This window comes from Macrobrachium rosenbergii, chromosome 31 (genome assembly GCF_040412425.1).
Source record: "Macrobrachium rosenbergii isolate ZJJX-2024 chromosome 31, ASM4041242v1, whole genome shotgun sequence".
Classification (NCBI taxonomy): domain Eukaryota; kingdom Metazoa; phylum Arthropoda; class Malacostraca; order Decapoda; family Palaemonidae; genus Macrobrachium; species Macrobrachium rosenbergii.
The window spans coordinates 22,113,144-22,129,868 of record NC_089771.1 but is presented as its reverse complement, the minus strand read 5'-3'; the positions used below and the strand labels follow the sequence as shown (position 1 = coordinate 22,129,868).

Sequence of the window (16,725 nt, the reverse complement as noted above, 5' to 3'; positions counted from 1 at the left end):
TTGGTGTTCTTCACACCAGTATAAGGACGCCCCGTTTACATGTTATTAGCCAGTGTGAAAGAATGCGCATTGAATTAATAAAGCTGGTAGACATGGAAGTTTTGCCTTGCTTCAAGTGTAGTGACATTACCCTTTTTCCGCTCATGGTGATTTACATGTATGAACTGTCCGAGCTTAAACCAACCATCGTGCCATGGTTCTTTGTGAAACCAAACCTTATGGATAAAACGGGTGTCTCTCTCTCTCTCTCTCTCTCTCTCTCTCTCTCTCTCTCTCTCTCTCTCTCTCTCTCTAAACATTTCAGTTGAAAGTTTTATTCCTCCCTTATCTGTGATTCAGTAATGCTAATACGGTTCATTTCACCCAAAAGGAAGCAATCAACTCCGCGTGCCGTTTTTATTCCAACTTCCAGGCTTTGCCGTGTAAGTTGATAGCGTTATTGACAGGTCGCATTAAGTTATTAATTTATGGAATTATTTGAGCCTTGACTCGGGTGAAAGGGCGACATTAAACAAGTAAAAAATGCGCCAAAGTTTCTTCGGCGCAATCGGGTCTTCTGTACAGCCGCTACAGCGTATAATCAAGGCCACCGGAAATAGATCTGTCTGTCGGTGGTCTCGGTATAATGCTGTATGAGCCGCGGCCCATGAAACTTTAACCACGGCCTGGTGGTGATCTATCTTATATCGTTGCCATAAGCACGATTATGGCTAACTTTAACTTTAATTAAAATAAAAACTGCTGAGGCTAGAGGGCTGCAATTTGGTATGTTTGATTATTGGAGGGTGGATGGTCAAATACCAATTTGCAGCCCTCTGGCCTCAGTAGTTTTTAAGATCTGAGGGCGGACAGAAAAAAGTGCGGACTGGCAGACAAAGCCGGCGCCATAGTTTTCTTTTACAGAAAACTGAAAAGTTGCACCGAGTATTGTTACCGCTGTCATTGTGGATAATCCAAAGCTCAGCACTTCAGTATTTTTTCTCTTTAGTTTTCCCAAGTTAGTTTCCCCTTTCATACCGTTTTGATGAGAATTCCCTGTCACGAGCAAGCCTCCAAAATTAAATTTGATTCACCTAATGTTCACGGTGATTCATATTTTTTAAATGCGATTTCTGCCTCGACTGTGAGCACGCCCTTCAGTGTTTATATGTAAAAATTGACTCACGGCACTGACGATGCAAACCCCTTTAAGTGCGACGTTTCTTCGGAAGACGCGAGGGTGTGAATAAGGAAAAGCGCAGCGGTGCGAGGGAGACTTTCTGCCATTCATTGCAAGAAGAGGCGCGAGGGCTCTCCAGCTTAGATACGAGATGGGTCAGATCAATTCAGCCGTTCTTTACGGGTGTTGAGTCTTGATGCCGAGAGATTTCGGTAAGATTTAAGATCGCGCCACGGTCTAGGAAGACTTAGACCGTGGATCGCACCTAGGTATACGTCCGTCTTACGTCGGAATTATTCCTGAAGCCGAGGATAAGGGTTGAATTATGAAAGTGTGTGTGTGTGCAGTGGTAATCGAAGTACTTTTGGTGTCTTTTTCTCCTGCCTTTCTCCACACCCTTCTTTCATATTTCCTTAGTTCCACTATTTTATTATTTTTGTTACCATTGTTTTTGTATAATTTTCTTGTTTTTCTTTTATTAACTTTATAACGTGAAGCCTTGTTTTTTTTTTTTTTTGCAACTATGCTATTAAGAACGGAACCATTTTATTTAACCATCACTCCCGTCAGTATCTTCTTATAAGTTTCAACCCCAGGTACACCTGAATCAGTTATGAAGTCACTTTTACTGGGAGTAAATAGGGTACTTTGGCAATTGGCCAGGCATCCTAATGAAAAATCAAATAAGTTTGCAAGAGTACGCCTGTGGCTTCCTATTGGATTAAATGCTATCCTTTCTGGGTTTTTGGGTGGGCCTTGTTCCGGGCCTGTGTCTCATTTGTTGGAAATTGGCGACTAAATATGAATTCCTGCTCCCTGACCCTGTTAGTGGGGTAGTGCCGTCAGTGCATCTCTTGCGGTGCACTGTATGCATTACTTGAGGTTCATTGCAGCGTCCTTTCGGTCCCTAGGTGCAACCCCTCTTATTCCTTTTACTGTACTTCCATTCATAATCTCTCTCTTCCATCTTACTTTCCACCCTCTCCTAACGATTGATTGATAGTGCAACTGCGAGGTTTTCCTCTTATTACACCTTTCAAACCTTTTACTGTGAGTTTCAGTTTCAGTGCTGAAAGACCTCATAGGTCCCAGCGCTTGGCCTTTGGCCTAAACTCTTTATTCAATTCAATTCTGTTTAAATAATAAGCCGTTTAGGTGTCGTTATGAGAGTTAGAGGATCCAAAACATTAGTTAAATCAGTTCGCCATCCAGGCGTTCTTAATTTTACGTACCTGGTCGTAGGAAAATTTCGTTTTTTAAATTTACAAAAATTACTTATTTTTTTATTTTTTTATTTTTACCTTCCATTATCTGTTTGCTCTGGTTTTGTGTCGGAGTGTTCATAAGCCGGATTATTAAAACTGATTTAGGAGATAGGTATATATATATATATATATATATATATATATATATATATATATATATATATATACATACGTATATATATACATTATATGTATATATATATACATATGTGTATGTGTGTGTATGTATGTGCGTGTATGTATGTGCGTGCATATTTGAGTGTATGTTTCATTGTACTCCATGTTTTTATCAGCTATACTACAATGTTATGAAATATGCTGATTAAAATAATTCAGTAAGATTTTATTTTATTTTCACCTCCGTAATTAGTTTTTTTATTACAAGATACTGGTATCATGTTTCAAATTCATTGTAGAATTACAGAAATCTTTTTGAAACAGTTTTCTGTAACTTGATTTAGGTTTTTGTCCTTTCCGCTGAAAACAAAAAAGTTCACAAAACTGAAAAATTCCGGCAAAATTTTGAACCAGCGAAAGTGCTTTGTCGTTAAAAACATCGCTGTTTTTGAATGAAAGAAAATTCAATAGCTCTCAAATAGATAAAAATGGTAAAGAGAATAACGCAGGCAATCTGCTGTGCAAATAACAATGAATCTTCGATTTTCCGACAAGAAATGCGTATTTTGCTCACGCACAAAATAAAATTGAGACAGACACACGGGAAAAAAAAGTCAGCAGATACAGGCAAAGGCATTTCTCTCTCCTGTCTAAATGATGTAACTCACAAACAAACTAGTGTGCAATAGAAAACGAATATATCCTTTCCGACCCGTCACGGCAGATAAGGCTTTAAAAAAAGGAGCGTTTCCTCTCTTCCTTGCATGAGTTACGGTACGGCTGTCTCTGGTGGAATTCATTTCTCCCCGTCCATCCTTCTTAAAATGGAGAGAGAGAGAGAGAGAGAGAGAGAGAGAGAGAGAGAGAGACCTATTGGCGAGGAAGGGCCCATGCAAAGACAATATTTGCATAGGTAGATGCTAAGGTTAGAAGCAGCGAGGTTTTGCTGATATTACGCCCCTGGACAAATACTCTCCGGTTTGTCGGGAAAGGAGAGAGAAAGAATGTGAAAAAAAACAAACAAAAAAAAAGTGAGAGGGAAGGAAAAAAAAACGTGTTTAACATCCCGCCTTTGCTATTGGACAAGAGCCAGAAGCGATGCAATATCGCAGTGAGTGCCTCCTTCCTCATCTCTTATCCTTTTCCTCTCATCTTCCTCCTCCTCCTCCTCCTCCTCCTCCTCCTCCTCCTCCTCCTCCTCCTCCTCCTCCAGGCTCGTGCTCCACATGTTGCCGCCTCTGAATATTCTGCTCAAGAATTTGTTTTCTTTTTGTGAAAGTTTTTTGTTGTCATTTTACTCTTCGACAATTATCTTTTATTTTTTTCCAGGTCATTTTTTAAGTTTTCTTCTTTATTATTTTTTATATTATTTTGAGTAGATGATCTTGGTTTTCGTTTTCCGTAAGAGAAAACTATTGAGGTGGCTATTTGTCTGTCCGTCCGCACTTTTTCTGTCCCCCCTCAATTCTTAAAAACTACTGAGGCTAGAGGGCTGCAAATTGGTATGTTGATCATCCACCCTCCAATCATCAAACATACCAAATTACAGCCCTCTAGCCTCATTAGTTTTTATTTTATTTAAGGTTAAAGTTAGCCATAATCGTGCTTCTGGCAACGCTATAGGACAGGCCACCACCGGGCCATGGTTAAAATTTCATGTGCCGCGGCTCATACAGCATTATACCGAAACCCCAGAAAGATAGATCTGTTTTCGGTGGCCTTGATTATACGCTATAGCGGCTGTACAGAAAACTCGATTGGCCGAAGTAACTTCGGCGCATTATTTACTTGTTAACACTTTTTCCAGTAAAAGTAGGTAATATTCTCAAAAGGTGTCAGTTGTCGGCTATTCCTTCCTTTGCAGCGTAAATCCTCCTCTCAAAAAGATTAGTCTCTGTCCAGTGGATTTATTGATATGGCAGACGGTGTCTCGGTGCAGAATAATTCTTGCAGTCGGTTAAAACTTCGGAGTCATTGTTCACTTTTTTTTTTTGTTCTTTACATTTTTTTCTTTCCCGTCTAAACTTTCCCGCTCTCTTATTTGCATTTTTCGTTCAAAGTTCGCCAAATTCTTCGTCAGACCCCCTAAGTTTTCCCTTATATCTGCTTTTAAACGACGCAAGAAAATTTTGAAACAACCGATTTGTGGGCGTGGTGTTGCACGGGTCACATTTTTATGTCTATATTAACCAAAATCTTAAAAATAGCCAGACCCCTGAGTTTGGAAAAGTTTTGATTTTTTCCCCTGTCGTCTGAAAATTGAGAAGGACAACATCATTGCACACGTTCCCCACATATTTGTGGGTAGAAAAACCGCCCATGTTGGACCTCTGGCCTTCGGCGGAAATTGGGTGACATTTTAAGTTAATTAATGTTCAGTGCCTGATCTCATATCTGGCCCAGAGGGGCGTGAGGGCTGCAGCTGGCTTTGCTGTGAGGGGGTGTGCGTCGAGGGAACCAAATGGGAGAGAAAACAAAACAAGTAAAAAATGCGCCGGAGTTTCTTCGGCGCAATCTGGTTTTCTGTACAACGTATAATCACGGCCACCGATAATAGATCTGTGTTTCGTTGGTCTCGGTATAATGCTGTATGAGCCGCGGCCCATGAATCTTTAACCACTGGCCGTTGGTGGCATGTCCTATATCGTTGCCAGATGCACGATTATGGCTGACTTTAATCTTAAATAAAATAAAAACTACTGAGGCTAGAGGGCTGCAATTTGGTAGGTATGATGATTGGAGGGTGGATGATCAACATGCCAACTTGCAGCCCACTAGCCTCATTAGTTTTTAAGATCTGAGGGAGGACGGACAGACAAAGCCGGCACAATAGTTTTCTTTTACAGAAAACAAAAAAGGAATCCAATATGTCCTTTTCATTTCATTTTGGATTCACACATTGACTTCTTAGTGTTCCAAATAAATTTTTTGCGCTGTGTAGAGATAAGTATTTTATTCATAAGTTTTTTTCAGTTTTAGTCGGAAGAATTTCTTGAGATACAGGTATATATATACATATATATATATGTATATATATAATGTATATATATATATATATATATATATATATATATATATATATATATATATATATATATATATATATATATATATATATATATATATATATATATATATATATATATATATATATGAGTGATACGTGGATGGACAGACAAAGTTGGCACAATAGTTTTCTTTTCAGAAAACTAGAAAAACAAAGTTGAATCTTTATGTGAAATTTTTCGATGATAATGCATGGTAAGAAGAATTAACAGTGAATGTGGAGATGAGCATCAGTAGTAAAAAGGTTAATCTAGAATGGATCGGAGTGTCTGAGATGGTTTGATCACTAGAAAGTACGGGATGACAGATTGGTGAAGAGTGTGTATAAAAGAGATATCTGGAAAGCAATGGCCTAAATAAGTGCCTGAGTGATTGGCACAGTTTTTTTTTTATTGCGTTTGCTGATGAGGTTGCTGTTACGGAAGCTGCTGCTTAGGTCGTTCACTTATGATTCAGTGGTTGAAATAGGAATTTGGTACTGATGTTCTTTTGTATCTGAAGCCCCCATCTGCTTAAAAAAAAAAAAAGACGTTGTTATACCTAAGAATACATTATATATTGTTATACCTAAGAATACATTATAAATACATACAAACATATATTTATGTATATATATGTGTGTGTGTGTTCGCGTGTATATTTGTTTAAGTACTGCTAGGAAAAAATATACATTGTTATACCTAGGTACACATCATATATACATACAAACACACTCATATATATGTATATTATAAATACAAAAAATATATATATATATATATACATATACATATATTTATATACGTGTGCGCGTTCGCATGCATGTTTAAAAACTATTTTTTTATTTTTCAAATAAAACATCTCTCTATGAACCGTAGATGTCGACTGACTTGATGAATTGGAATCCTCCCCCAAGACCTAGAATACGTGACTTTTCCGCCCCCGGCCGCCCACATTATAGACAGAGCTGCGTTTGTGCAGGATGCTAATGACTTCCCGTTAAGGAATTCCACTACATCATCACATTCAGTCATGTTTTCTTTTCTTTTCTTTTTTTGTGAATCCAGAATTTAATATCTTGCAGCTGTAATTACAAACGTTTTAGTCTAGATGAATGATTTATAAGATTTGGTTGATTAAAAATCACAGATGCTTTATTATTATTATTATTATTATTATTTTATTATTATTATTAATTATTTTTAGTATTAGATGAATGATTTATTAAGATTTTATTGATTAATGATTTACAGATTTGATTATTATTATTATATTATTATTATTATTATTATTATTATTATTATTATTATTATTATTAACGTTTTAGTCTAGATGAATGATTTATAAAAGTTAATTAATTAAAAATCGCTGATGCTTTATTATTATTATTATTATTATTATTATTATTATTATTATTATTATTATTATTCTGTTATTATTAACGTTTTAGTCTAGATGAATGATTTATAAGATTTAATTGATTAAAAATCACAGATGCTTTATTATTATTATTTTATTATTATTATTATTATTATTATTATTATTATTATTATTATTATTATTATTCAGAATATGAAACCCGCTCATACGGGAGAAGCCCACAGGTGCCATTGACTTGGAATTAAGCTTCCAAAGAATATAGCGTTCATTAGGAAAAAGTAAGAGAAGGTAAAGGGAAATACTTAAATAAGAGATCCCACTTATTAAAAAAAGAAAAGCTAAATTAATAAATAATAGATTAATAAATAGATAAAGATGTATTAAAATGTAAGGAGAATAATTATAGAATAAGACTGATAGTAGTACTGCAGTTTCCAATAACTCAAAAAAGTAAGCCAAATTCATATAACATAACATTATTATTATTATTATTATTATTATTATTATTATTATTATTATTATTATTATTATTATTATTATTATTATTATTATTTAAATGCCGTATTAGCAGAGTTTTGCGATCCCCGCCCCATCTGTCAGTTTCATCTGTTGTTGATTTTTCTTCGTTTTAATAAGGGTCGGCTTATCATTCGTTTTAAAAACGCTCTCTGCTCCAGAAGTCTTTTCAGAAGTGATTCCCTTTTGTCAAGTAATTCGGTTTTACCTTCTGTCATCCAGACACAACCAGTATGTGACAGTTTTTAATTTAAACAAACCCCAAGGTTCTGTTGAGAGCGTTATAGTAAATATACTACGCACCCTCTTTTCGTTTCTGCTTCCCGTCGTTTCAAGCAAGGTCTGTAACACACACACACAAACACACTCAAATATATATATATATATATATATATATATATATATATATATATATATATATGTGTGTGTGTGTGTGTGTGTGTGTGTGTGTGTGTATTAAAGTATATATATGTATGTGTGTATATATATAAATCATATATTTATATAAATATATACTTAAATGTATGTAAATTTATGACTTTGAAAATATTCCTAAATTAAACAAGTAAATTTGTATTTTTGCTCGCCTCAACTTTTATCGCGGCCTAAATTAACAGCTTAATATGCTTGTTGATTCTCCCTGAAAAATTCTTAACATGGACGAGGTTGTTAAGCGGCGTACCAAAAAGCGGGGTTTCTAACGGAAAGTTGGTACTATTTAGAAGCCCTATGTAAAATCCTTGATTATGAGTGTGTTATGCGCCATAATTACTTATTTCTTACATTCCATAGCATGTACCTGGAAAGCAGATGCCCTTTCAAAACACACACACACACACACACACACACACACACACACTCTCTCTCTCTCTCTCTCTCTCTCTCTCTGTGCTTCGTCGGAAGTGCATCATTTTGAATTTTTAAGTTTTACTTTTTTTTTTTGTCAACGAAGGGTTCTTTTCATGCTAATAAGTTCTTAGGAGAGATGCTTTTTCAAAACACACACACACACTGCTTCGTTGGAAGTGCATCATTTTGGATTTTTAAGTTTTGCTCTCTTTTTTTGTGAAAGAAGTGTTCTTTTCATGTTAAATTCTTAGGAGAGATGTTACGTTTTAATTCCAATTATCTGTTAAATCTGTTTTCCATTTCTTGTAAAGTCCGTTATTTAAATCGCATAAGCGAGGTCAGTTACTTTTTTTAAAGTGTAATTCAATTTAGGTTGCTCAGTGCACGGCCTTTTAATAACCGTGTTATTTTTTCTGTGAACGGAAAAAAAAAAAACAACCCGACCAAAATAACCAGTTACCTATTTAATTGAAAATGCTTTTTATAAGAACCAAATTAAAGCTTCAGTTCCAGGGCCTTGGGAGTTGGCGGCATTTCCAGCGGAGTATTGTGCGTTGTTCTTAGTTCCCAGACGCGGATTCTATTGTAGGATTCGCCGTCTTTTTACGACAATTAGAACTTCCTATGAGTATGTGAGCTCGCTGTGGCCTCCTCCTTCGTCTTCTTTGTTAAGCAGGGGCAGGAGGAGAACGCCTTTGTCGAGCTGTTGCGGTTCTTACCCTGAGGGCCGTGGTGACGTCACTTCCTGCGTTTTGTATGTGTGAGTCAGTTCCTCTCGTTCAGCAGCTGGCTGGCTGGCTGGCTGGCCAGCCATCGCCAATCGCTCAGACTATAAGACTGATAGATCGTCGGTACACAAAGTGGTCGTTACCACCATCAGGTTTTGAAACTGCAGGTTAAGCGGTTGTGACTTTGGTCACCCTGCATCAGAATGCTTTATTTTTTTTTTTCCTCTTGCAGAGATGTAGAATTTTTTTTACATTTTGTAATGTTCATATTGATATTTGTTTTCTCTCTATTAATATTTCCCTTTTTGTGGTAAAATGATCATTGGCAACAGAGAGAACATACGTTGTAGAAATACTAAAAAAATTTGCGTCATTTTACAGTTTTACAACTGTTACCTTTTATTGATGTTGGCAACAATAGATAGTTCTCTCTCTCTCTCTCTCTCTCTCTCTCTCTCTCTCTCTCTCTCTCTGTCTTTTTTTCATTCATAATATTTTCATAAACCTTGATTATTCAAGGTACACTTCTTTTATTATTGAATGCGATGTATAAATGTTCACTGAAGTGAAACACTTCAAATATTTGCTAGCTGAATGAGATAACAGTCGTCGACGTAAGTGCAAATTAAAAGCAGGAAACAACAGAATACCGCTTTTTTGAATCGGTATGTCTCCTTGAATTGGGAGTAACCCTTACCGAACAAAGACGATAAAAAATAACAGAGGAATGACGATGATGAAAAAATAAAAAATGGCAGAGGACTGACATGTTGAAAAAATACAAAAAAATAAGAGGACTGACATGACGAGAAAATAAAAAATAAGAGGACAGACATGATGAAAAAAGAAAAATGGCAGAGGACTGACATGATGGAAAAATAAAAAAAGGAAAATGTTGAAAAATACAAAAAAAGAGGACTGACATGAAGAAAATAAAAATAAGAACAGACATGATGAAAAAGAAAAAATGGCAGAGGATGATGGAAAAAAAAAATGGCAGAGGACTGAAATGTTGAAAATACAAAAAATAAGAGGACTGACATGACGAGAAAATAAAAAAATAAGAGGACAGACATGATGAAAAAAAGAAAAATGGCAGAGGACTGACATGATGGAAAAATAAAAAAAAAGTAGCAGAGGACTGGCATGATGAAAAAATAAAAAATGGCAGAGGACTGACATGAAGAAAAAACAACAAATGGCAGTGGACTGACAAAAAAAATGGCAAAAGACTCACATGATGACAAAAAAAGATGGCAGAGGACTGAAATGATGAACAAATAAAAAATGGCAGAGGACTGAAATGTTGAAAAAATAAAATAATGGCAGAGAACTGAAACGATAAAAAAATTGCATATGACTGACATGAAGAAGAAAAATGGCCGAGGACTGACATAATGAACAAATGAAAAATGGTGAAGGATTTGAGTTTTCACCAGTGTTATTGAGGTGTTTGCCTCTCGAGAGCAGCAATAGCAGAACATGTTCGCTCCGCAGTTTTTTCGTTGGCCGAAGGCGACCTTGACGTTTCTGGTGAACAAGAATAATGACTTAGGAAAACAATTGAATAATAACCTACGCCAGAGAGAGATTGCACTGAAGGCGTTGGGAAATCCTGGGGAAGAAGAAATTATGGGTTCAGGTACTTTTTTCATTACGTCAGTACCCTGCCATTGTTTTTTCATCATGTCGGTCGTCCTCTGCCATTTTTTTTTCGTCATGACAGTCTTTTTTCATGTTGGTCCCCGTCTTTTTTTTTTTTTTTTTTTTTTTGTCAGTCGTCTGTCATTTTTATTTTTTCAATTTTTATTTTTTCAGCATGTCAGTCGTCAGCCATTTTTTTACCATCATGTCAGTCCTCTGCCATTTTTTGTTTTTTCATCATGACAGTCCTCTGTCATTTTTTGATGTTCTCTGTTCTTTTTTTTTTGTCAGTCCTCTGCCATTTTTTATTTTCATCATGTCAGTCTTCAGCCATTTTTTATATAATGTCAGTCCTCTGCCATTTATTATTTTTTTCACCATGTCATTCTGCTGCCATTTTTATTTTTTTCATCAAGTCAGTCCCCTGCCATTTTTTTCCCATCATGTCAGTCCTCGATGTCATTTTATATTTTTTCATTATGTCAGTCCTCTGCCCTTTCAAAATTTTTTCATTGTGTCAGGTACTGCCATTTCTTATGTCAGTCTGCTGCCGTTTTAAAAGATTTTTATGTCAGTCCTCTGCCATTTTTTATTTTTTCATCATGTCAGTCCTTTTATAATTTTTTTCATCGTGTCAGCCCTCTGCCTTATTATATTTTTTTTTTAAAATTTTTTTTTATATCAGTTCTTGGCCATTTTTTTATTTTCTGCATTTTTTAATTTCATGACGTCAGTTCTCTGCCATTTTTTATTTTTTCATCATGACAGTCCTCTGCCATTTTAAATTTTTTTCTTCATGTCAGTCCTACGCCATTTTTTTTATGATGTCAGTCCTCTGCCATCTTTAATTTTTTCATTATGTCAGTCCTCTGCCATTTTTTTATCATGTCAGTCCTCTTCCATTTTTTATTTTTCCATGATATCAGTTCTCTGCCATTTTTTATTTTTTCATCATGTCAGTCCTCTGCCATTTTTTTTTTATCGTCAGTCTTCTGCCATTTTTAATTTTTTCATCATGTCAGTTCTCCGACCCCTCCCTTTTTTTTTTTTATCATATCAGTCCTTAGCTATTTCATAAGTTCGAGGAAAGAAATTCTCGATATCTCCAAGAATAGTGGTCACAGTTGTGTAATTTTTAGAATGGGTCTGACGCTCAATGAGATTAAGACGTAAATAATGGCTTTCACCTGTATTTTCAGTTGATTATCCTGAAGCTGGTTTATTTTGAAGATTAATGAAAGACAAAGAATTACTGAGTTTTTGTGCTGTTTGGTTTTGTAAATTGTCAATATTATAAGAGCTCTTTATTGAAGATGGCCAAACTTACTAAATAAACCAAAAGAACTTAACTTTATTATTGTCGTTGTTATTATTTGATTTAGTTTTTAAGACCTGCGTTTTTGTCTTTAAAGTTTTAAAGTGTGGATGGAGACATAAAACTGTTTTGCAATTCACTCTGCATAATTTTCCAAAATGTTACTGGAGAAACTTCTTACAACTTTCAGATGGAAAAACTGTTTTACAATTCACTTTGCATAATATTCCGAAAGGTTACGGGAAAAACTTATTACAACTTTCAGATGTAAAAACTGTTTTGCATTTCACTTTCCATAACATCCCGAAATGTTACTAGAGAAACTTATTACAACTTTCAGATGTAAAAACTGTTTTGCACTTCACTTTCCATAACATCCCGAAATGTTACTAGAGAAACTTTTTGCAACTTCATGTTGTTTTAACTTTATTCCAAAATGTTACTGGAAAAAAACTTTTATAGCAACTTTCAGATGTGAAAAATTTCTAAAATTCACTGGACACTTTCAAAAATGCTAGTGAAAAAACTTATTACAATTTTCAAATATAAAAATTCGCTAATTCTCTGGACACTTTAGGTAGAAAGTCTCAAACAATAGAACTGAGAAAAAACTGATAGCTTCCCTCCCTTCCCATTTTTTCTCCTAACTACCATCACTACCCCACCAAATGGTTCAGTTGCTGTGATTTGAACTTGTTCCTAAGGTGGAGCACCTTTTACCGCTATGAAAATTCGATGTAGATAACAGTGTTGAATATTGTATTACGGTTTTGCCTCTTCATTTTCTCTCTCTCTCTCTCTCTCTCTCTCTCTCTTCTCTCTCTCTCTCTCTCTCTCTCTCTATATATATATATATATATATATATATATATATATATATATATATATATATATATACATATACATACATATATATACATACATATAAATGTGTGTGTACTTGTTTACATAAGTATACATACATATGTATATATTTTGTGTTGGGGCAGGGGCACTTTAATTATCTAAACACTTCAAGAAGACTGATAGGTAGTGGTTTAATTTACAATATCTTCAAGAGGATATATATATATATATATATATATATATATATATATATATATGCTACAGTGACTTTACAAACGAGCGTACAGACAGTTGCAAACATATAAAAACCTGTTTGGTAAAAAAAAAAAAAATAGTAGTAGTAAATGTAAGTGTTTGAGGTCGGTACTCCATTCACTATCTTCTTTATATGTGCAGGTGAGCTCATGCATTTGCCGAAAGTCCAGGTAAACTACTTTCCTTAAAACCTATACATTTTACATATTTATTTTGAATTAAATGGATCAACTTTATACATTCCTTGATTGATATTCAGAATTTTTTTTTACACAAAACTGGATTCTGTAATATTTCTTCCCAGTATATTATTTTAACAAACTTTTTTTTTTTTTGTCCCTGTTCAGTTGGATATCTTATACATTTTTTATGTTGTTTTATGTTTCCCAATGATTTTCCAGTTTGACCAATAAAAAGCGGTCATATGACCTACATGGAATTTACACATTATGTATTGTTGGTTGAGCTCATTATAAACACTTGTTTCATTGTATTGTTGTTCTTCAATGGGATGTCAACTCTCAAAGTTCTTAAGGGGGTGAAGAATACTTTTGAAGTTATTAGTGTATGGTGATACAAGTAGATTTTTTGTGTTGTATGCTTCTTGGTTATAAAAAGTCCATTTTCCCGCACCGAGTGCATTGACCAGCACAAAGTTAGGATATTTTAATTTCTTGCTCACATTGTCATTGTATCATTTCATCATCAGTATACTCAGGATTACATGGAAGTGCAAAATGATGACTTATTGCTTTTGGCCAAAAAGAAAATGAATTTGAGTAGAAATATTAGTAATTTTTAGTTTTCTGAAAACTATTGTGATGGCCATTTGTCTGTCCATCCGAACTTTTTCTGTCTGCCCTCAGATCTTAAAAACTGTTGAGGCTAGAGGGCTGCAAATTGGTGTGTTGATCACCCACCCTCTAATCACAAACATACCAAATTGCAGCCCTCTAGCCTTAGTAGTCTTTATTTGATTTAAGGTTAGGGTCAGCCATGATCATGCATCTGGCACTGATATAAGTGCCAACAACACAGGCCACCACTGGGCCGTGGCTGAAAGTTTCATTGGCCGCGGCTGAGAGTTTCATACATCATTATACACTGTACAGAAAACCCGATTGCGCCGAAGAAACTCCGGCGCATTTGTTACTTGTTTTTGTTACTCAAACCAGTGTCACTGATTGCCGGATTCTGAGAAATTCTGTGGGCAGTTGATATGATGTTTCAGGGCGTTGCTTTCCGCGCTTCTTAGTTGATAAGACCTCTCTGCGGAGATGTAGTTACGTTATCAATCAACCAGAGGGAAAATCTTAAGAAAAGTGATGAGGTTTAGTTCAGCCGGACTACATTCTTCTCCATCGGACCTTGACGAAGGCAGTAGTAAGAGGTTTAAAAAGGAGATTGCGGTAGCTGAAGTTCGAAAAAGGATGCTTAAAATTCATAAAATAAGTTCAAAAGGTGGTTATGAAGTAAGAAATGTCAAAACAGTGGCATCTTTAAAGAATAAGGTTTGCAGGCAACACTGTAATGTAAAAAAAAAAAAGTAAAAAATGAGCCGAAGTTTCTTCGCGGCAATCGAGTTTCCTGTACAGCGTATAATGTTGTATGAGGCGCGGCCCGTGAAACTTTCAGCCACGGCCCGATGGTGGCGTGTCCTATATCGTTGCCAGATGCACGATCATGGCTAAATTTAACCTTAGATAATATAAAAACCACCGAGGCTAGAAGGCTGCAATTTGGTATGTCTGATAATTGGGGTGTGGATGATTAACATACCAATTTGCAGCCCTCTAGCCTCAGTAGTTTTTAAGATCTGAGGGCGGACAGAAAAAGTGCGGACGGACAGAGAAACAGCCATCTCAATAAGAACCACAAAAGATTATGTATACATAAAAAAAGTACGGAAATGAACAGTGTATTCAGTAAATACACATACTTGTGAATGCGAGCGGTAACACACAACAAAAAGTGAAATTCAAGCACCCCAAAATATTCGTATGCAGATGTATGTTCATATACATAAAAACATCATTTCATGGCACATTCATAACTGTGTGCAAACCCAATGTCAGAAACACACATACATGAAAATATATACATTTAACTATAAATATGCACGTACAGTTATATCATTGTGGTACTGGCACTTCACCGCGGGGACAATTAAACGCTTTAATTTCCCTGTGAAGAAGTTGAACACACACAACACACACACACACACACACACACACACACACACACACACACACACACACACACAATAAAGGGTTGGATATAAACTTAAAAGTAAATAATCAGAAGCGAGGGGAATGTGTCTAAGTACATCCAAAATTAGATGGTCTCGATTCTAGCACTACTGAAATCAGTGGTAGAATGGCTATGGCATACACCAAGGTTTGAGGAAATCGGATAAATATAAACCTCCCGTCGTGTGGTAACCGCATGCGTCACGCAAGCAGACCCACCTAAGCATATACAGTAGATGCATAACTACTTGCATTAAGGACGGAAACTGTTTTCAAGGGCTGTGTTTGGAATTTTTTTCTCATTAAGGAAATATATACATTTAAAATTCTTACAATTTGTAATATTGTTTATAAACCATAATGTATTTACAAAAATAAATTTAGTAATTAAAGTATATTCAGTACATTACAATTTTTTTATTCACCTAAATATGTTTTAAATTACAAACATATTTCTTGTGAATACTTTTTTAACAGAAGTTTTAAATCCTATTTTATTTACATTGAAAGTATTGATCAGGATTAACCCACTATACATAAAGAGCTTTTTGTTATATTAAAAGATATTGTGCTCTAAATTCCTTTTGTACTCATTTCCTTTGCTGGCTAACAAAAGACTTTCCCTTCGCAGTGATGAAAAAGTGGAGAGCATTGCGGAGTTCAAGGATGAATTAGAACAAAGCAAAACCCTTATCAGCAAACTGCGGCAGGAGGTGAGTTTTGCTAAACAAAAATGGCCGTACTTGTGCAGCGTCTCTCTTAGTCTTCGTAGGCCTAGAATCCGCATTTTTAGGAACATTTGCTGTGAACGAAAATTGCAAAGAATTGCCATAAAAAGTGCATTAATTTGGTGACGCTAAGCTTTTTGTATTTGTTGTTGTTATATAAGTTAATTCTTTTATATTTTTAATTCATCTTCATTATTCTTTTATTATGCATGAACGATTATGTGTGGCGGGATTAGTCTCCAAGCTTTGTGTATCTGTTGCTGTTATATAGTATAATTCTTTTATGCTTATTTTTAATTCATCTTCATTATTCTTTTATTATGCATGAACGATTATGTGTGGCGGGATTAGTTATTTGCTTGATTATTCAACCTGTTATTCTTTATATTTGTTAAGTCCATTTAATTAATTTTCAGAACATCGAACTTGTGCAAGATGCGAGGGCAGCGAGGGCATGGCGAGATGAAGCGGACATTTTGCGAGAGAGGGCGAGTCGGGTGGAGGCTTTGGAACAAGAGGTCGCCAGATATAGGGACAAAATGGCCGACATTGAATTCTACAAGACACGCGTAGAAGAACTACGTGAGGATAATAGGTAGACTTTGGAACCGAGACTTTTTGTTGTTAGC

At 35.4% G+C, this 16,725-nt stretch overlaps 1 protein-coding gene across 1 annotated transcript in view; it reads left to right on the top strand.

Moving 5' to 3' along the window:
• The window catches only part of LOC136855408 (girdin-like), a 454,012-nt gene that overhangs the window by 387,937 nt on the left and 49,350 nt on the right, over window positions 1-16,725 (top strand). The window contains 2 exon segments of the mRNA XM_067132402.1: window positions 16,000-16,081; window positions 16,513-16,691. Coding sequence (XP_066988503.1) covers window positions 16,000-16,081; window positions 16,513-16,691 — 261 coding nt within the window.